We start from the raw sequence: 21,464 nt of genomic DNA on the forward strand, positions 1-21,464 counted from the left end.
GCGGAGAAGCCGTGAATTAAACAAAAAGGCTGCAGTTATCAGCAGGGAGACGTGAATACCGTGGCGAAGCAAGGAAGGGAATGAAGAAACCGGAGCGATGGACGGCCTTATATAGGCAGGCAGCCAACTACGTGGGAGGCGTGGGGATGGGGGACCCAACACCACCTCACACGGCGACCAAGCTGCAGGCTTTGGACGTATATACTGTATGTACGCAAGTAGGATTCAGTTAGCGTTGGGAACCCGCGTACCAAATTTCTTGAAGATGGGCCCATAAGTAACAAAGACCGTTGGAAAGTTCAATATGGCGGCCGACAGTGGCGTTATACCACCGAAATAAGTACGTACATCGGTTTCAGTTAGCGCAGGGAAGCCGCCTACCAAATTTCGTGAAGATGGGGCCATAAATAAGAAAGTTTAACATGGCGGATGTTGTCGACCGTTATGACTGTTACGTGTAGAATTTCGAAATGAAACCTGCTTAACTTTTGTAAGTAAGCTGTAAGGAATGAGCCTGCCAAATTTCAGCCTTCTACCTACACGGGAAGTTGGAGAATTAGCGATGAGTGAGTCAGTGAGTGAGGGCTTTGCCTTTTATTAGTATAGATTTGATTTGTTGTTGATAGTTCCTTAATGTACATAATATAAAAATATAATCATTGTCTTGCGGTTTACTCCTCAAATATCCATCCCCTTATCTGTGTATACGAGAAAGTCGAGGGGTGAGCACTCCCGGTTTTTGAAAAGAGAACAGCACTGATAAAGAGACTGACAATGTCAATATACAAGATCAGTATATTATTGCTGACCAATCACTTTTGCTTTAAAAACATCATTTAACAACGAAGCGATACAAACAAAGGTAGAGAGTCTGACAAGTGATGAAAAACTAAACATACTAATGGGTTTTTGTATTTATTCCATATTTATTAATTTATCTTTTTTAGTTCATATTCACAACTCAAAATACCTGATATTGTGAAAGTAATCCATTAGCAGAATTATATTTTAAAATATTTGTCTCCCTTTATTCAATGTTTTTTCTCTCTCTCTCAAAATAGAGAACAATAGTTGAAATATCATTTTTTTTGTTCTTAACATCAGCCTTATCATACATATTGCATACCAGGGACTTTTCCTGCCTTGCATCCAAACCTGCTGTGGCAGGCTCCAGATTTCCTGCAATCCTACTCTAGATAAACATGTTTAGATAATGTGTATGTTGTTCTTAATCTCAGACGCTGTCTCTGTTGTTTTATGCCTGTTTGTACTCCTATTACCTGCTCTTGCTCTGCTCATTATGGGTTTACTGTCCTTTATGGTGGTCTATTCAAGACTCACTGCCCCTAACCTTGACACTACATGCTTGTTTTTCTTTGCTTCCTTCAATACAGCTAGGTGGGGTCTGCACAATCATTCAAGTCTAAGAGCCATGTTCTTCCTAAGCCCCTGCAATTTTCATGAAAAAATATTTAAAAAATTATAAAATTGCATAAAATTTTTCATATTCAGTGTCTAGTTTAGATTATGCTTGTTTTTAATCAGACAAAAACAAAACCAGACAGTAAACCAGGCAGTGTAGTAAGCTTCCACTAACATTAAACTCATATCCAAATCTGTTAAGTGTACAGTTCTGTCTGATTGTGACACAAAACTAACTCCGTAGGCGCTCCATGCCATAATTACTAAAACTGAAACTAATATATATACAAAAATAAAATAGAAATGTCTTTGTGAAATAAAAACTAAACTAAAATTAAATACACACGATGAAGGAAAACTAAAACTAAACTGAATTTCCAAGTAAGGTCAGAAAATAAAAACTAATATAAAAAGGCAAAACTATAATATATTGATATTCAAAATTCTGCAGTACTTCTTTATATTCCTTGCTTTGTCCATCCATCATCGAACCCGCTATATCATAACTACAGGGTCACGGGGGTCTGCTGGAGCCAATGTACCCCAATAAATACAAGTCATTGCCAATATACAGTACTAACAACCCAATTGTGCTTAACTCACTCAGAATATGGAATCAATGTAGGAAGTATTTTAAGATAGAGAAGCTTTTATTTCTGGCACCTCTGCACAAGAACCACCTTTTTCCACCCTCTCAAACGTACATAGTTTTCAATGTCTGGAAAACATTCGAGATTAAATCACTTAGAGATTTGTACATAGACAAAGTCTTTGCATCCTATGAACAATGACACTCCAAATTTAACTTTCCAGCAACACATTTCTTTCACTACTTTCAAATTAGAAACTTTGTTAAACTGAACCTGTCCAATTTTCCTCACCTCACACCTACCTCTATGCCAGAAAAAATACTGATCAGTCTTGAGGACTCATACAGCATCTCCGTAATATATAAAACCATTTTACAGTCCCTCCATTTCAAAGATCCAAGAGTACAGTGGGAAAAGGATCTCTTACTCAACATCTCAGAAAAGTAGTGGAAGGTAGCAATGCACAGAATTCACTTGAGCTCCGTATGTGCAAAGCATGCAATTATTCAACTCAAAATTTTATATCAAGCACATCTGTCTCGCTTAAAATTGTACAAAATCTTTCATGGGCAAGATCCAACCTGCGAACGTTGCAATCAAGTTCCAGCCTCACTAGGCCACATTTTTTGGGCCTGCACCAAATTAACATCATTCTGGACCAAAATCTTTAAATGCCTTTCAGACAGCCTTGGAGTCACAATCCCTCCTAACCCATTAACAGCTGTGGTTGGTGTACTTCTAAGAGGGGCTTAAAACGGAGAAGGACAAATAAACTGTAATTGCCTTTACTTCACTATTGGCACATAGACTTATCTTGCTCAACTGTTTTAAGTCAGTGGGTAACTGATGTTTTATATACTATCTGAAATTAGAAAAAAATCAAATTCTCACTGAGAGGATCCTATTTCTTAGGCTGCACTCAGTTTGTTCAGCTTAAAACTTTTACAACCCAACCCACCGCTGTTACTCCTTTTCATTATTTACCTCCTTCCCCTTGGCAATATCTTTCATAAACAAAACATTAACTTCCACTGTTCCGCTGATGACACCAAGCTCTACCTCACTAGCAAACCTACTTTTTCCTTTCCACCTTCCTCACTTATTGATTGCATAGCAGAAATTAAATCCTAGTTTTCTTCAAATTTTCTTAATTAAATTGTGACAAAACTGAGGTTCTCCTCATTGGTGCAAAAATCAGCATTATCCAAAACTGGTAATTTTTGATTTGTTATTGAGAATTCCTCCGTCTCCCGTTTCCTACAGGTTAAGACTCTGGGTGTCATCCTTGATAGTACTCTATCTTTTCAGTTCCACATTAGTAATATCTCTGTATATTTCCACCTGCATAACATTAATCGTATTCGGCCCTTCCTCACTCCCCACACCACTGCTATCCTTGTGACTTCTCATCTGGATTATTGTAATTCCCTTTTCTTTGGTCTCTCTCACAGACCTCTTTATAAGCTTCAACTGGTCCAGAATTCAGCTGCCCGCATCATTACTAGAACCCCCTCTATTCACCATATCACTCCCATCTTGCAGCAGCTTCACTGGCTTCCAGTTAAGCTCCACAATAAATTCAAAATTCTTCTGTTAACTTTTAAGGCTATCCACAACCTTGCCCCTCCATATCTGTCTGACCTCCTCCATGTTGCCATTCACTCCTGCACCCTTAGATCCTCCTCCTCCATCCACTTGACTCTCCCTTTTATCCGTGCTTTGCTCCCCAGCTCTGGAACTCACTACCATCTGAGCTTAGAAATTTTGAATCATTCTCACTTTTCAAATCTAAATTTAAAACTAATTTGTTTAAGACTGCTTTTTCTCTTTGACTACAATTGCTCTGTCTGATTTTAAATTTTTTATTTTAGTATTGTTTATAATGTGTGTTTTATCTGTTGTTCAGTGTCCTTGAGTGTTTAGAAAGGTGCCTACGAATAAATAAAATTTATTAATATTATTAAAACTTTTTAAAAACCTGGCAGGATCTAATCAATAATATTTAAGAAGAAGCATTTAAATTGAGGAAGCAGATTCTCTCCCATCCTTTTTTACTATATTTATCTTTATTCATTTATTAATTTATCTATTGACTTATCTTCACTAGCTTCAAGTTTTACTCTGCTGGCCTAGCTCTCTTTCTCATGAGTGTGGGGTTGATTTGTTTCTAACCTATTTTTGTAAAACTTGACTTATTTGTATGGAATGTTATTTGATTTTAATAAACTCAATAAAATTAAAAAAAGAATTCAGTTTCCTGTATATTTATATTTGCAATGACCATAAACAAAGGTCAAAACACTATGAAAAGCAAACATCGATCAAATTCAAGAATGGTTTACTCATGCATAATTGTATATATCATGTTCAAGAGTAAGCACCTCCAGTGACCTAATAATATTATTAGTTCACAACATTTGCAATCATTGTTTTTACAATTTGACCGCAGACAGGTGAAGTTGAATGCTTATGGTCACACAGCATGTGTAGTGAGATTTGAGCATACAATCTCAGGGTCAAAAGTGTAACCTCCAAAGATTTAATCACTATATTTCACTGCCCACCAATCGGACGGACAGACAGACAAGACAGACAGACACACACTTAGTTACATGCTACTTCTGATTCATCCAATTAAACCAATGGCACTATAATTCAGGTGAAGCAGAGTTACATAGCTATTGTATATACTAGGGCTGTCTTATTTGAAGAGATAAGAGCTGATTATCACAGAATCGTCGTTTTACTCTCACTTATTTTAGCACTGTGTTACTCCAGATGTGCTATTCAAAGCTCCAGTAGTTTACTGATCCATATTTGCACTTCACTAACATGATCAACCCTTTTCGTAATTTTGAATAGTTAGCTTGTTATCTTCATTAGTGAAACATACAACCAAACCCTTCAAAAAGTAGTTTTTTTGTTTTGGTTTTTTATTTAAATCACTTTACTTTGCAGTTTGATCCACATGTGTCAGTCAAAATACCGTGTCTAACAAATAATCTCCATCTCACATGGCTCCTGGTTTGACATATAATATCACAAACAATTGTGTAAAGGAGTAAAAGGAGTAAAAAGTAGACATTGTGTGCAATCTGACTTAATACTGTGACAATTGTGTTTTTCCAGGAGAGTCAACAGGTGCCAAACAGCTCTTTTTTCAGAATGGCTCATTCTTTACAGCTGTCCTTGCAGCACTAAGACATGTCACAATATGTTTGTAGCACAGGTCATCAGCAGAGTGCTACAATGTGACTCAGACAACATTGTCATCATAGCTTTATGTTTTGCAAATGCAGCAGAAAAAAAATTAACAACAGTGTAGCAAAGCGCAGGGTCAGAATGCATGGCTCATAAGGATTTCAGCTCCTTTTTGTGGTTGCTCTTATCAATATCGATTGCTGTCCCAAGAAGGACTTGCTCATTACAATGTCAGTACTAGTCTGAAAGAAATACAGTGATGCAGAAGCTAGGGATTTTGATCAAGTCAAGTTGGGGAGCATGCACTGGTACAGTGCGTTGCTACACCCACTACACAACGAAACAACTTGGGGTCCCGGTTTACAACCCCCAAGGCAGACACGCGGTCCAGTCCCAACTTTCGGAAATGACCCTCTATCCGCCGCAGACAGGTGTTACGTGGGCGACCCCTTGGTCTGATCCAATTACTCGGGTCCCCAACAATGATGATCTTATGAGCTGGATCACCCTTGGGGAAACGCGCCACATGGTCGTAGTGCTGTAACTGACGCTCCCTCACAATGCAGGTAATGTGCCTCATTTGGGACTCCATGAGCAACCGCTCATTTGACACAAAGTCAAACCAATTGTACCTAAGGATTTTCCGGAGAAACACAGTAGCAAAGGAGTCCAGTCTTCGTCTCAGGTCACTGGATAGCGTCCATGTCTCGCAACCATATAGCAAGACAGGAAGCACCAGGACTCTAAAGACTTAGACCTTCGTCCTTTTGCATAGATATCGGGAGCGTCACATACCCCATTCCAGCAACCTCATAACCCCCCCCCATGCTCTCCCAATCCATCTACTGACTTCATAGGAAGAGTCACCAGAGACATGAATGTCACTGGCAAGGTAAGTAAACCTCTCAACAAGGTCCACACTCTCTCCGCAAACAGACACACTGCTAATGGCTGCGTCCAAGAGGTCATTAAAGGCCTGGATCTTGGTTTTTATCCAAGACACTCGCAAGCCCAGATACTCAGTCTCCTTGGTCAGTCTCTTGAGGGCCCCGATCAGAGCCTCCATGGACTCTGCGAAGATCACAGCATCGTCAGCAAAGTCAAGATCCGTGAACCTTTCTTCACCAACAGATGCCCCACAGCCACTGGACCCCACGACCTGGCCCAACATCCAGTCCATACAAGCACTGAACACAGTACGAGCAAGAACACACCCCTGACGAACCCCAGAATCAACTGGGAAAACTGGGTCCTGCCTCCACTCTGCACAGCACTCACAGTGCCAGTGTACAGGCCGGCCATGATATCCAGAAACCTTGAGGGGATCCCGTGAATCCTCAGGATGTCCCACAGGGCAGCTCAATCAGTTGAACGCTTTGCGAAAATCGACAAAACTTGCAAAGAAACTCTGCTGATATTCGCGTTTGCGCTCCATGAGAACCCTCAGTGCCTGGATGCGGTCGATGGTAGACTTCTTAGGCATAAAACCAGACTGTTCCGGTCGCTGGTAGGTGAGCAAGTGATCATGGATCCTATTGAGGACGACCCAAGCAAGGACCTTACCCAGCACCGAGAGCAGTGTTATCCCCCTGTAGTTGCTGCAATCCAGGATATCACCCTTCCCTTTCCAGATAGGGACAACAAGTCCCGTTTTCCAGTCAGTTGGGATGATGCCAGTCTCCCAAATGGAAGCAAAGATAAGGATTTTGATGCCTCTTATATTTCATTAACAGTTGCCCAAGAATGGCTAGGAAATTCTTTTTGCTGTTAAAATTTGTTGTTGCTGTTTTTTGCCACTGTGGCCATTAACATAATTATAAAGTACAGTATCTCACAAAAGTGAGTACACCCCTCACATTTTTGTAAATATTTTATTATATCTTTTCATGGGACAACACTGAAGATATGACACTTTGATACAATGTAAAGTTGTCAGTGTACACCTTGTACAACAGTGTCAATTTGCTGTACCCTCAAAATAACTCAACACATAGCCATTAATGTCTAAACCACTGACAACCAAAGTGAGTACACCCCTCAAAGTGGCCAAGTAATCCTGTTACCTGCATTTACAATGTTCCTTGCATCACCCATTGAGATTTTTTCTGTTTGCTTAAGTGCCAAGCCACATCAGAGCTGTGAGCCTGCTGTTGCTCCAGCAACAGATAAACAGTCTTCCACAGACGTTGTGATCGCACTTTGGGACGCTCTTTGGCATTTCATCCAGTTGGGGGAGGTCCCAAGAGAGTTTAGAAACCTCACATTTTCTTGAATGAGTGCCACATTAATAGGAATGTTTCTTGAACGAGCATCACTTAACCACATAAAAACTGTTTTTTTCGATGTCTTCAAATGCAGCAGTTCGCATACATTTGTAACCCAAGATTTTTCTTCTTTTTTTGCTTGGTCTTTCAAGAAAGTTGACAGTGTCGATGGCAAAATTCGAAATTCACTGGCAACGTCTTTTTTCTTTTTGCCGCAATTGACAGCTGCAAAAAAAATTTTTTTTTTTTTTCTAATATGAACTGTTATCTTTTTTGTTTCTGCAGTTTCTATAGGAGAGTGACAATAAGTTAAATTCCAATGGATGTTTTTCAAATGTTGACAAGCAAAAGGTATCACTGAAAACCACCGAAAACAAAAACAGCAAAAAAAACAGTACGAGGAAAGTTCGAAGAAAGATTTTTTTTTTTTTATATACGTTTCTGTTTGGGCATTGTTGTGCACAACTGAGCTGCGACCACAGAACAAACTCTGTGGCTGATTCATTCAAGCATTTCAAGGTCTTTTGGGCACTTCATTGTAATAAAAGTATCTGCTGAATCTACTTCGTAGTAACAAGATTTCTATAGACTTGTGCCATATGAGGAAACTGTCGGGACCATAAAAATACTTTGTTGTAATGAAAATTTCATTGTAAAGATATTCGTTGTAATGGAATTTTACCTGTATGTATATTGCAAGCTTTTAGAACAATACCCTTTCCCCCGTCCTTTCATTTTAGGTAACCATAGGAATTGGGAGATTAAAAACAGACCAGAGACTTATATGGGGTCTTTTGTACACAATAACAGCATCACTAAATATTTGATTTGTTCTTTTGACGCATGCTGACAACCTTTATTATGTCTTAAGATCTAGAGTGTGCATGTGATTGGATTTAAGGTAGAAGATTAACTGGACCAGTTAAAGTGTTTCTACTCACAAACGCTCACACCAAAACCAAACAAATATATTAGCTTTATTGGTCATTTGTTTTGGGTAATTGTGCTTGATTGAACTTGTATAATTTTAGTCATTAATAAAGATGGGTGTCACTTTCAAACATAAATTACTTTGCAATATTTACAATATATTTTACAGATGAAATAGAGAGTGGATTGTTTTCAGTTCATTCCTTTCTACATACTTTCAGAGTGTCATCATGTTCACAGAGATTTATCTTTTTCAGTAACTCTCTGTTCCAGAGCTGTACTGTTTTACAACTTCTAACCTGTAGTTTCTATTTAGGGTGCTAATGAAAGTTATCCATCATTAACTTTTATAGTCTTCTATGAACAGCAGATATTGTCATCCTTGTCCACTGTAGGTGGTACTGGTTATTCGAGCCATAGTTGTATACAGCTTTTCCACTAGCCCTAGGAAGTGAGTGAAGCTGACAGCCTGTTTCAAGGTTTTCTTCAATGGCAACCTCCTTGAGACCTTTGTGTGTTCTGTTGCTATACGATTGTTTTTCTAGGCATTGGCCTTTGCACATTAAATTTTTTGATTTTTTTTTTTTTTGTGCGCAGTTACCATGCTGTGTTTCTGACAAAGTTCTTGATTATCTTTTGTCATCCAAACTACTTTCATTCCATTGTGGACACTTCACTAGTGTTCACATAGGTTTGTGCATACTGGCTCAATAGGCAAGGCAGGAGCAATAGTTTTTTTTCCTTACCAAAAATGGAGTGGATGAAGCACAGTTTATTCATGTTAAGCTCACTTCTAAGTAAAAGTCCAGTAAAAGTATTTGTATTTGTAGCTGGTGATCCACAAATTTAGAAAATGAGCCATGCATCTTAAAATAGTTTTTTAATTCCTAAGCTTTTGACATCCTACAAAGTGTCATCATCAGAGGAAAATGATTAGACATATAGGAATCAAAGGCAATATATAGAGAATGAGGGGGGTTGTAAGGGGGGGGGGGGGGAATTAATAATGTGGGGTTAGGTAGGTGTTGGTCATAAAGTCTTTATTTATTATTGGGATGTTCTTTTTAAGTCTGCATATGCTGGGTTCAAGTCCAAGTGTCTGTTAATGGTATTTTCATTAGAGAGCCATGATTCAGCCAGCTCTCTGGCACTCTTGGTATTGGCCCTGAATTTTACTATAAAAGTGTCCAGTAGAACTTCTATGTGGGTAAATCAGAAACAGTGGGTCCTTCCTTGACAGCATTGCAATGTTCTTGTATATGTGTTGCGAGTGTTTTAGATGTTAATCCCACGTATACTGCTGGGCATGAATTGCTGTAAACTGTGTTTTTTGCTCTGTGGTTGAATATTTGCTTTTGGCATTGAAAATGACAATCCACAACGTGTTTTCCAGTTTGTGCGCTATCTTGATCCCAGATCTGGACAGAAAACGTGTTGCACTTTCTGACACGTCATAGTGATAAAGGAGGGTATGGTAACTGCGGTGAGGGACCAAGTTGGAGTGAACTGATTGCTGAGGTCTGGGGTGTCTCCTATATAGGCATTATTTAATAAATGTTTTGGGGTAGCCGTTTGATGTGAACAGATGAAAAAAATAAGTACCATAAATTTACAAAGGATGTTACAGACTCTCATCAAACATTATGTTTTTGCTATATGATAACAACAACAGCAGCTCACCACTCAAAGTGCTAGATACAGAGAAGTTACAGAATTCGAACCTATCACCTCAACATTGCTAGATGGCAACTTATTCACAGTGCCATCTACACAAAAGCGTAACGGAGCAGCGTTACCACAGTCACAACTCACTGAAAATGAAACTCGCAAAAACACACATATATGAACGTCTTTTACTTCGTACTGACTGATAGTTGGGCTTCAGCAACACATCAATTGAGCAACTTCTTTTTCTTCAGTTTAATTCATGAAAAAAAGAATACTTGTTTTGTTACACCTGTTGTGAAAGTGTTTCTTGGATATTTGGGTTTCACACATCCTATACTTTACGTCAAAAGTATGTAATTATTACTGTAACATATGAAAACATTTTCTGTTTTAGTTATGTGTTCAGCATTTCTTGCCTCGCATTTCCTCTGTCATTTTATAGCTACACAGATCGTTGTAGACACAGAACACATGTGAAATGTATGTATTTCAAATCATGATATTTCATTGCCTATATAATTCCTTACAAATGCATCGCCAGATAAATACTTCACCACAGACTTCATTTGTGAGGATTTCTGCATGGTGATGCCATTGCTAGCACTTTGAGTACTGAGAAAAGCGCTATATAAATGTAATGAAGTAGTAGTATTTGACTGAATGGGGGGTGCAGGGGTGTAGCAGGCCGCGTTCTGCTAAACCACACATTTTCAAAAAAAAGCAGGCTATTAGCATGTGTCAGGAAAATTTAAGGAGGTCAGGGACAACAACAATATTTGTAAGGTTTAGGGATTCTACTATTAAAAAGAAGAACATCCAAATAATAAATAAAAACTTTATGACCAACACCTTCAAACCCCACCTTATTAATCCCCCCTACCCGTTATATATTGCCTTTGATTCCTTTATGTCTAATTATTTTCTTCTGATAATGACATTTGGTAAATTGTTGAAAGCAACGGGAAAAAAAGTATTTTAAGATACATGACTCATTTTCTCCCTTTGTGGATCTCCAGCTACCAAAATGCAAACCGTATCACAGACCTTCGTATACAGTCATATGAAAAAGTTTGGGAACCCCTCTTAATTCTTTGGATTTAATATAGGACATGCCTTATGGAAACAGTAGTATTTCAGCAGTTACATTTTTTATTGGATTAACAGAAAACATGGAATATGCATCATAACAAAATTAGACAGGTGCATAAATTTGGGCACCCCAACAGAGATATTACATCAATACATAGTTGAGCCTCCTTTTGCAAATATAACAGCTTCTATACGTCTCCTATAGCCTTTGATGAGTGCCTGGATTCTGGGTGGAGGTATTTTTGATCATTCTTCCATACAAAATCTTCCCAGTTCAGTTACATTTGATGGCTGCCGAGCATGGACAGCCTGCTTCAAATCATCCCATAGATTTACTATGATATTCAAGTCAGGGGCTGTGACGGCCATTCAAGAACATTGTACTTCTCCCTCTACATGAACGCCTTTGTAGATTTTGAACTGTGGTTTGGGTCATTGTCTTGTTGGAATATCCAACCCCTGTGTAACTTCAACTTTGTGACTGATGCTTGAACATTATCCTGAAGAATTTGTTGATTTTGGGTTGAATTCAACCGACCCTCGACTTTAACAATGGCCCCAGTCCCTGAACTAGCCACACAGCCCCCACAGAATGATGGAACCTCCACCAAATTTGACAGTAGGTAGCAGGTGTATTTCTTGGAATGCGGTGTTCTTCTTCCGTCATGCAAATCGCTTTTTGTTATGACCAAAATAACTCAATGTTTGTCTCATCAGTCCAAAGCACTTTGTTCCAAAACGAATCTGGCTTGTCTAAATGAGCATTTGCATACAACAAGCAAATCCGTTTGTGGCGTGAGTACAGAAAGGGCTTCTTTCTCATCACCCTGCCATACAGATGTTCTTTGTACATATATATCCACTTATTAGTGAAAATGGACAGTGAGGGGGGCCCTGCCTGGCTCCCCACTCCTGACATCACACATCCCCCTCCCCTTGGTTTAGTGCGAATACATCGCTCCTGCAAGTGAACTATGACTCTAAGCGCAATGAGAGAAGTCGCAAAATCAACTGGAATGTTCAAACAAAATTATACAAAAAAACCCTAATCTAAATCCGTTAAGTAGTTCTCTCGTTAAGTAGTTCTCGCAGAAGTAAGGAACAAGCACCAGAGTGAGGAGGGCCCCACCTCCTTCTCCTCAGCCTGCTGCATGTCTCTTGGATTTGCGCAAATAAATCAGTACCGCAAGTGAACTATGATACATAGCGCAATGAGAGAAGTTGCAATATCAACCTGAATATTCAAGTAAATTATAGAAAAAAACCCAATCTAAATCCATTAAGTAGTTCTCTTGTAAAAACCGGACAGACAGACCGACAGACGTTGGATTTTATATAGAGAGAGATATATTGAGTCAAAGGGGTCTTAGGACAACAGTTTTTTCCACAATGTACACGCAAATGACTATGCTAGTTTACCATTTGGGAATATTTGACATCAACAACCTTCTGGCTCAGTTGACAAATAAAATCAGTTAAACCTTTGCCTTCAAAGCAAAGGAGTGTGGTAAGCCTAAAGTATTCCCAAATTGGCAAGGTTAATATATTCTCAGCCAATTTATTCATTTGTGCTTTTCTATATTAAACAAAGTACTTTTGTACCTTGTTAAAGTGTATGGCTTTTAGAAATAAGGATGCATACTGTGGCCAAAATTAAACTTTCAGGAATCCAGAACAGCAATGATGGCTTACTTAGTTAAAATAACGATGGTACATTATCAGTGATAACATTGGTAACTGGCAATTAAGGGGACAATTGATCAACATGAGAATGTTACACATCACCCAACCCTAGGGTGCTTTATACTTTTTCAAATAAATAAAACAATAAGCTGGATTTAATGTTATTGAATATGTAGCGTGATAAAATATATAACAATGACAACCACAAATAAAAAAAGGTTAATTTAAAGAAGTTTCAATGGAAACCATGTATTGAAGGTTTGCAAATCGGGATTTAGTATAATTATCCAAAACTTTACAAGATTACAAGATGCAGGATGTAAAATATGAGTAATTTTACAATGTTATTAAAGGTTCTATATAAAGACTGATTAATTGCCTGAATGACTAATATCCAAGGATGATCAAGATTTTAAAACAAGCATACAAATAAAGAAGAAACTGGCAATTGGGTGTGTAACTAATTAGTGAACATAGATGATGTACTAAAAGCATTCATACAAATTTGAATATATTTTCACAACATTAAAGCTTATGCTTCAAATATAACATAGTAGGATCAGAGGTCACAAAGTTTTATTCTAAAGAACTATATTAAACAAATCCTACTGTATATAGGATAAACAGAAGGTGTAGCCTAAAAAATAGTCTTGAATGAGAAAACAGAAAGCAGTCTGAAAGGGTTATAAAATGCAGAGTAAATCATGTCCAAAAGTTTATTTTAGGTCTTAAATATATGTACCTTTATTTTTTATTTATTTATTTTTTTATTTTATTAATTTTTATTGTAATCATTCCATACAAGTAGATCAATTTATAACCAAACAAATTAAAGACAAATCAAACCCCACCCCTGAGAAGGAGAGCTTAGCTAAAGGAGAATTGCTTAGGGCTTTTTAATAAGACAACAATAAGCAAAGGAAAGGGAGAAATAAATATATACGTAAATAAGAGATGGAGAAGGGAATTAAATGCGGTAATAGTTATTTCTCTTATTCTTAAATAATATTGATCAGATCCTGCCAGGTTTTGAAAAAATTTGTACAGATCCTCTAACTGAGAATTTGATTTTTTCCAATTTCAAATAATATAAAACATCGGTTTCCCACTGACTTATCAGAGGAGAGTTAGGATTCTTCCAATTTAACAGAATAAGTCTGCGTGCCAAAAGTGCAGTGAATGCAATCACCATTTGCTTGTCCTTTTCCACTTCAAGTCCGTCTGGAAGAACACCAAACACAGCTGTTAATGGGTTAGGAGGGATTGTGACACCAAGGCTGTCTGAAAGGCACTTAAAAAATTTTGTCCAAAATGATGTTAATTTGGTGCAGACCCAGAACATATGACCCAGTGAGGCAGGAGCTTGGTTGCAGCGTTCGCAGGTTGGATCTTGCCCTGGAAACATTTTGGACAGTTTTAAGTGAGACAGATGAGCTCGATATATAATTTTTAGTTGAATAATTCTATGCTTTGCACATATGGAGCTCGAGTGAATTCTCTGCTTTGCTACCTTCCACTCCTTTTCTGATATATTGATTAAGAGATCTTCTTCCCAATGTCCTCTTGGATCTTTGAAAGTTAGGGACTCTAATAGGATTTTATATAATGCGGAAATGGTGTTTAATTACTCGGCAATGAGCAGTATTTTTTCCACCATTGTGGAGGGTGCGAGGTGGGGAAAATCGGGCAATTTCTGTTTAACCAAATTTCTAATTTGAAGATAGTGAAAGAAATGTGTAGCTGGGAGGTTGAATTTTGAACGTAATTGTTCAAAAGATGCAAATATGTTGTCTATATAAAGATCTCTGAGCATTTTAATCCCGAAACTTTTCCAGGTATTAAAAACTGGATATGTTTGCGAGGGTTGAAAGAGGTGGTTTTCTTGCAGAGGTGCCACCGATAAAAGATTTCCATCCATCCATTTTCCAACCCGCTGAATACTACAGGATTTTATTTCTATTGCGGACCAGGCCTGTGTATGTTCATTTATTTGTGTCCAGGTTTTTATGGCTTGTATGTTTGCTGCCCAGTAATAAAACTGAAAATTAGGTAGAGCCATGCCATCTTCTGCCTGAGGTCTTTGTAGGGTTGCTCTTCGGATACGTGGGTGTTTTGAGTTCCAAATGAATGAGATTATTGTTGAATCTAATTGCTTAAAAAATGATTTATTGATATATATTGGAATGTTTTGAAATAAAAAAAGAAGTTTAGGAAGGATATTCATCTTAACAACGTTAATTCTTCCGGCTAGAGTGAGATGAAGGGTTGGCCATCTATTCAGGTCTTGCTTAATTTTTTCCATACAGACGGCAAAATTTTGTTGATAAAGAGCTTTATGTTTACTTGTGATATTTACCCCTAGGTATTTAAACTGATCTGCTATGGTAAAAGGTAGGGTGTCCAATTTGATATTATATGCTTGTGAATTCACTGGAAAGAGTATACTTTTATTCAGATTAATTTTAAGACCAGATATCTTTTGAAATTCTGTTAGTGCTGTTAGAACTGCAGGGACAGTGTTTCCTGGGTCTGATATATATAAAACCGTATCATCTGCATATAGAGAAATTTTCTGTTCCAGTCCTTCTCTGACAATCCCCTTTATCTGATAAGAATTTCGGCAGTGAACCGCCAGTGGTTCAATGGCGATTGCAAACAGCAGTGGTGACAAGGGACATCCTTGTCTGGTGCCAAGTTCTAGCTTAAAGTAGTCTGAGCAAATGTGATTAATACAAACTGAAGCTTCTGGATTGGTATACAGTAGTTTGATCCATGCACAAATATTCGGGCCAAACCCAAATTTCTCCAATGCAGTGAAAAGGTAGTTCCATTCAATCATATCAAATGCTTTTTCTGCGTCTAATGATAGTAATATCTCGGGGGTGTTTGATTTTGCTGGTGAATATATAACATCAAACAAGCGTCGGAGATTGGAAAATAGATGTCGGCCTTTAACAAATCCAGTTTGATCCTGTGATATTACCGAGGGCAGCACTTTCTCCATCCTTCTAGCTAGAATTTTTGAGAGTATCTTAACATCATTATTCAGGAGTGAAATTGGTCTGTATGATGCACATTGTGACAAGTCCTTATTTTGTTTAGGAAAGACGGTGATTAATGCTTGTCGAAATGTTAGGTAGTATTTGGTTGTCTCTAGCTTCTGTAAATTTTGCCAATAAGAGGGGAGCTAGCTGAGTGGAGAATTTCTTATAAAATTCTACAGGGTAACCATCAGGGCCTGCTGATTTCCCGCTTTGTAGTGACTTTATAGCATCTAGTAATTCTGTTAGCGTTAGAGGTTTATCCAGTTCCTCAGCACTTAAAGCATCTATTTGTGGTGTCTGTAATGTATCCAGAAATGCATTAGATTGTGTGTTGTCTTCTTTGAGCTCAGTAGAATATAAGGATTTATAATAGCCTCTAAATGTGTGCATTATATTTTTATGGTCTATAATTTCTTCTCCATTCGTGTTGTAAATTACTGGTATTGCATTGCGAACTTCTTGTTTGTGAATTTGTTGAGCTAAAAGCTTATTAGCTTTTTCTCCGTGTTCATAGTAATGATGTCTAGACTTATAAATAAGTTGTTCAGTTTCTTTAGTTGTTAAGATGTTAAGTTCTGTATTCAGGGCCTGCCTTTTCCTGTGGAGAGCTTCGCTTGGACGCCTGGCTTGTTCTTCATCTATTCTAGTAATTTCGCTTCTTAGCTCTGATATTTTCTTGGTTTCTAATTTATTTCTGTGGGAAACAAATGAAATAATTTGTCCTCTTAAGAAGGCCTTTAGAGTTTCCCAGAGTGTTCCCGTGGAGACCTCTGTGGGCATGTTTGTCTCTAGGAAGAAGCTGATTTGTTTGGATATAAATTCTGTGCAGTTCTCGTCTGCCAGTAGAAGAGGGTTAAGGCGCCATCTGTGAGGTTAGTGCGAGGGGCTTATTGATTTTAGCTCCAAGACTAGAGGTGCATGGTCGGAGATAAAAATTGTGTCGTATTTGCATGATTTAATTGTAGACAAGAAATTATTATCTATAAAAAAATAATCAATTCGTGAGTAGCTATAATGCACTGGTGAGTAGAACGAATATGTTCTTGAGTTTGGGTTAAGAAACCTCCAGGGGTCTGATAAGTTGTGATCATTTAAAAACTGTGTAATTGTCTTTGCAGTATTAGATATCGTCCCCCCTGACACAGGAGTCCTATCTAAGAGTGGATTTAAAACACAATTAAAGTCCCCAGCCATTATAATTTTATGAATGTTCACATTGGGAATGGATGCAAATAGATTTTGCATGAATTCCTTATTATCAGCATTGGGTGCATAAACATTTATCAAAATCATTTTACTGTTATATAAGTTGCCCATGACCATCACATATCTCCCTTCGGGGTCCGATACTACATCTGATGCTACAAATGGAACTGTTCTGTGTATGAGAATTCCCACCCCTCTAGTTTTCTTTATAAAGCTAGAATGGAACATTTGGCCAGTCCAGTCTTTTTGTAGTCTGAACTGATCCTTACTTAGTAAGTGGGTCCCCTGTAAAAATACTATTTTAGCGTTTAAGCCTGTTAGGTGAGAGCATACTTTCTTTCTCTTTAATTCGTGATTCAGGCCTTTAACATTCCAGCTCACAAAGTTAACTGTCCCATCATGGAGCATTGATTCTGAGTTTTAATGTCATTTAGTCATTTTATAGTCTTAACTGGTAATGAGGCAGTTTCAATCTTAGTTTAAAATTTCCCCATGAGTTATTGCATTTTAGCCTATTGTTGCATTGATATTTATAGTTATAGGGATTAGAAGAATAGATTAGATATATCTATTGCAGCTGAATTCTTAATACTATCTGCCGAAAATATAATCATTAACAATCTAAGCTTAAAATAATCTTCAGCAATTTTAAAAATTAAAATATTAAGATAAAAAAATAATGAACCCTGGGAATGATTTTAAAAAGTAGTCTAGGATAAACATGGTAATTCCTACTGTAATAGTATAATGTAATAGTATAGATAGATAGATAGATAGATAGATAGATAGATAGATAGATAGATAGATAGATAGATAGATAGATAGATAGATAGATAGATAGATAGATAGATAGATAGATAGATAGATAGATAGATAGATAGATAGATAGATAGATAGATAGATAGATAGATAGATAGATAGATAGATAGATAGATAGATAGATAGATAGATAGATAGATAGATAGATAGATAGATACTTTATTAATCCCAATGGGAAATTCACATTCTCCAGCAGCAGCATACTCATACAATAAATAATATTAAATTAAAGAATGATAATAATGCAGGTGAAAAACAGACAATAACTTTGTATAATGTTAAATGTTAACGTTTACCCCCCCGGGTGGAATTGAAGAGTCGCATAGTTTGGGGGAGGAACGATCTCCTCAAACCAAGTGTATGATGTACCTTTATTTAAGGAACTAAGCACCATCAACCTAAACATTAGAAGCAGGGTGTACAACTAGTTTGCAGCCCATCTAGCTATCAAGAACAGCCCCAAAATATAGTGGGGATACACAGTTAACTATTAAATATTCATGCTATGTTCTTTTACCTTTTTAACTTCACTACAACATTAGGTCTACTTTTGGTGTGATGCATTTAATTGCTCACATAACACACATGTTAGCAATGCAGTATTATTTCAAAATTACTATAATGATCATCTTAAAAATACACACCTTTTGTCTTTAAACTGCTGCTGTAATAATGCTAAAATAGATAGTTAAATAAATACACAAGAAAAACAGGCACACATCTTGATGATCATCTCAAAGATCAAAAGGGTGCAAGACCTCTCTAAGCCTTTTAAAGCAGATTTAATTTTCTTGATTATAACCACACTGACCCAATGTTTGTGTTCACTCCAAGGTTCAAACACATCTTTTAAAGAAAAGCAGAAGCAAAAACAGATTTACAGCGTAATCATTGTTTCGCACACTAGTGCAACACAGAACTAACTTTTTAGTCACTGTCTTTATCTTCTCTAAAGTCTGCCTTTCCACCCATTGTTATGCAGCTAACTTTTTTCACATGCATGGATTTAACTATGTAATTTATTTTCCTTAAACACATTTGTTGGTCCCATACAGTAATATAAAATGTTTTAAACTTTCATGCACAATTCTAAAACCATCAGCAGTTTATGGTATGTCTCTCTGTAAATTAGTAGTGGTTTTTGCAGCAAAACTACATATGAACCTCCTCAAGTACCACAAAATGCAGTGTAATGAAATACAATAACTAAATCACTGCAAATGTTAGAAAAGTAGATACTGGAAAAAAAAAACATTTTTGAGATTGACCAATTTACCAATCTAGCCATTTGGACTGAAAATCAGCCAATTGACGGGAGAATCAATATTGCTAATTAACCCAATATACTCCATTGAGATGTGGAAAATTGTAAGGGGGTGGAGAACACGCATAGACATAAGAAGAGCATCCAAACTAGAAACAGGCAATGGTTATGAAAAGATTCAAACACAGTTGGATTGTCGGCCTAAACACTCTGTATATACAGTTTGTACATTTTCAACTAGCCTGCATAGTTTTTTTTAAGACACTCTGTTGCTTACCACATTTTAAAACATATGAACTAGATTAACTAGTAACACTAACTTGACCTGTTGAAAATGACTGTATATGAGTGGGCCATGAGATTGACTGTCATCCCACCTAAAGAAGATTCCTAAACCTGGTGATGAAATTCACAGTGTTCAGAAAATGCATGGATGAAATTTTATTACAGCTACATACTCTATTTCTGAACATACTTGAAGATTTGACAAAGTCACCATTTACAAATGTGAAATTCCCAAAATATTACGCAAACAATTGTCTGTCTTTTCCACATGATTTAAGACATCAATTATTAAATAAAATCTGGCAGAACTACAACAGAATCATCCCATGACACAAACACATTCACACGCAAAAACAATAAACAAAGATGTACAAAGCATAACAAGTGCAGTACATTGTCACAGAGAATTTCTTCAGGATTTGAACTAACTTCCAGAATTAAAGTAAACTGCACGACCTTTCTGGGAAAAAATAAAAATGATTTTTTAAAAGAGTAATACCAACAAATAACTGTAAAAAAATGGCAAAAAAGAAAAAGAAAACCAAAGAAAATAAAAACCAAGATTCATATATGGATTAGATATCCAAGGCATCAAGCCACTGCAACAAAAAACAATGCATTACAGAGAAAGAAGACTTACCAGATTCCTGAAGATAGCGATAAACCAAGAAATTGACTTCGTCACTAGTTATACTCATTTTAGCCTCACCACAAATTATGAGGTCTAGAAACAGGATGTTTCTCACTCTGAAAAATACAAATAAAAATCATTAATAACAGTCTATAAGTAAAATATTTAGATTCAACAAAGTCAGTTGTGTATTAAATTCTAAAAATTCATAGTTTTGAGGCTGCAAAATCAAATACTGCATCAGTGAGGAATTTTAGTGTACTTTCACTGAAATAATTGTAATTAATTTATACTGTTATTACAAGCAATTCCTTCTTACAACCCCAATTCCAAAAACATTGGGGGACTGCGTAAAATGTAAATACAAACAGAATGCAATGATTTGCAAATCTCATAAACCCATATTTTATTCACAATAGAACACAGAAAACATATCAAATGATTAAACTGAGAAAATGTATCATTTTAAGAAAGAAAAAAAAATTTGAATTTGATGGCAGCAGCACATCTAAAAAAGTTCAGGGCCATGTTTACCACTGTCTATCATCCCCTATTCTTTTAACAGTCCATAAATTTCTGAGAACTGAGGAAACCTATTGCCGGACTTTTGGAAGAGGAATGTTGTCCCTTGCTTGTCTGATATAGGATTCTACCTGGTCAATAGCCCTGGGTCATCTTTGTCACATTTTTCATTTTGTGATGCACCGACGGTTTTGAATTGGTGAAAGGCCTGGACTGCAGACAGGCCAGTTCAGCACCTGGACTCTTCTACTGCAAAGCCATGCTGTTGTAGTAGATGCAGTATGAGGTTTAGCATTGTCTTGTTGAGATATTCAAGGCCTTCCCTGAAAAAGACGTCTGGATGGAAGCATATGTTGCTCTAAAATCTGGTTATACCTTTCAGCATTGATGGTGCCTTTCCAGATATTTTAGCTGCCAATTCCCTAGGCACTAATGCACCACCGTAGCATCAGAGATGCAGGCTTTTGAAATGAGTGCTGATAAGTCGGATAGTCCCTCTCCTCTTTAGTCCATTCCAGGTGGCATCCATGTTTTCCAAAAAGAATATCAAATTTTGATTTGTCTGACCACAGAACAGTTTTCTGCCTCAGTCCATTTTAAATGATCTTTGGCCCAGAGAAGACGGCAGTGTTTCTGGATCATGTTCATATATGTCTTCTTCTCTGCACAATAGAGCTTTAACCTACATTTGTGGATAGGACAGCGAGCTATGTTCACAGACAATGACTTCCAGAAGTGTTCCTGAGCCCGTGCAATGATTTCCATGACAGAATCATGCCTTTTTTTTTTTTAATGTAGTGCCACCTGAGGGCCTGAAGATCGCGGGCATCCAATATTGATTTTTGG

The 21,464-nt window shown here is 37.2% G+C and overlaps 1 protein-coding gene across 2 annotated transcripts in view; it reads right to left on the bottom strand.

Annotated features, from left to right (window-relative positions):
* Nucleotides 1-21,464, bottom strand: part of tbl1x (transducin beta like 1 X-linked) — a 320,024-nt gene that overhangs the window by 56,418 nt on the left and 242,142 nt on the right. For both annotated transcript variants that reach the window (XM_028800860.2, XM_051927229.1), the window contains one exon: nt 20,106-20,212. In XM_028800860.2, the coding sequence (XP_028656693.1) occupies nt 20,106-20,163 (58 nt within the window). In that variant the 5' untranslated portion in view covers nt 20,164-20,212. The remainder of the gene's footprint in view (nt 1-20,105; nt 20,213-21,464) is intronic.

The sequence above is a fragment of the Erpetoichthys calabaricus genome, chromosome 4 (genome assembly GCF_900747795.2).
Source record: "Erpetoichthys calabaricus chromosome 4, fErpCal1.3, whole genome shotgun sequence".
NCBI lineage: Eukaryota > Metazoa > Chordata > Cladistia > Polypteriformes > Polypteridae > Erpetoichthys > Erpetoichthys calabaricus.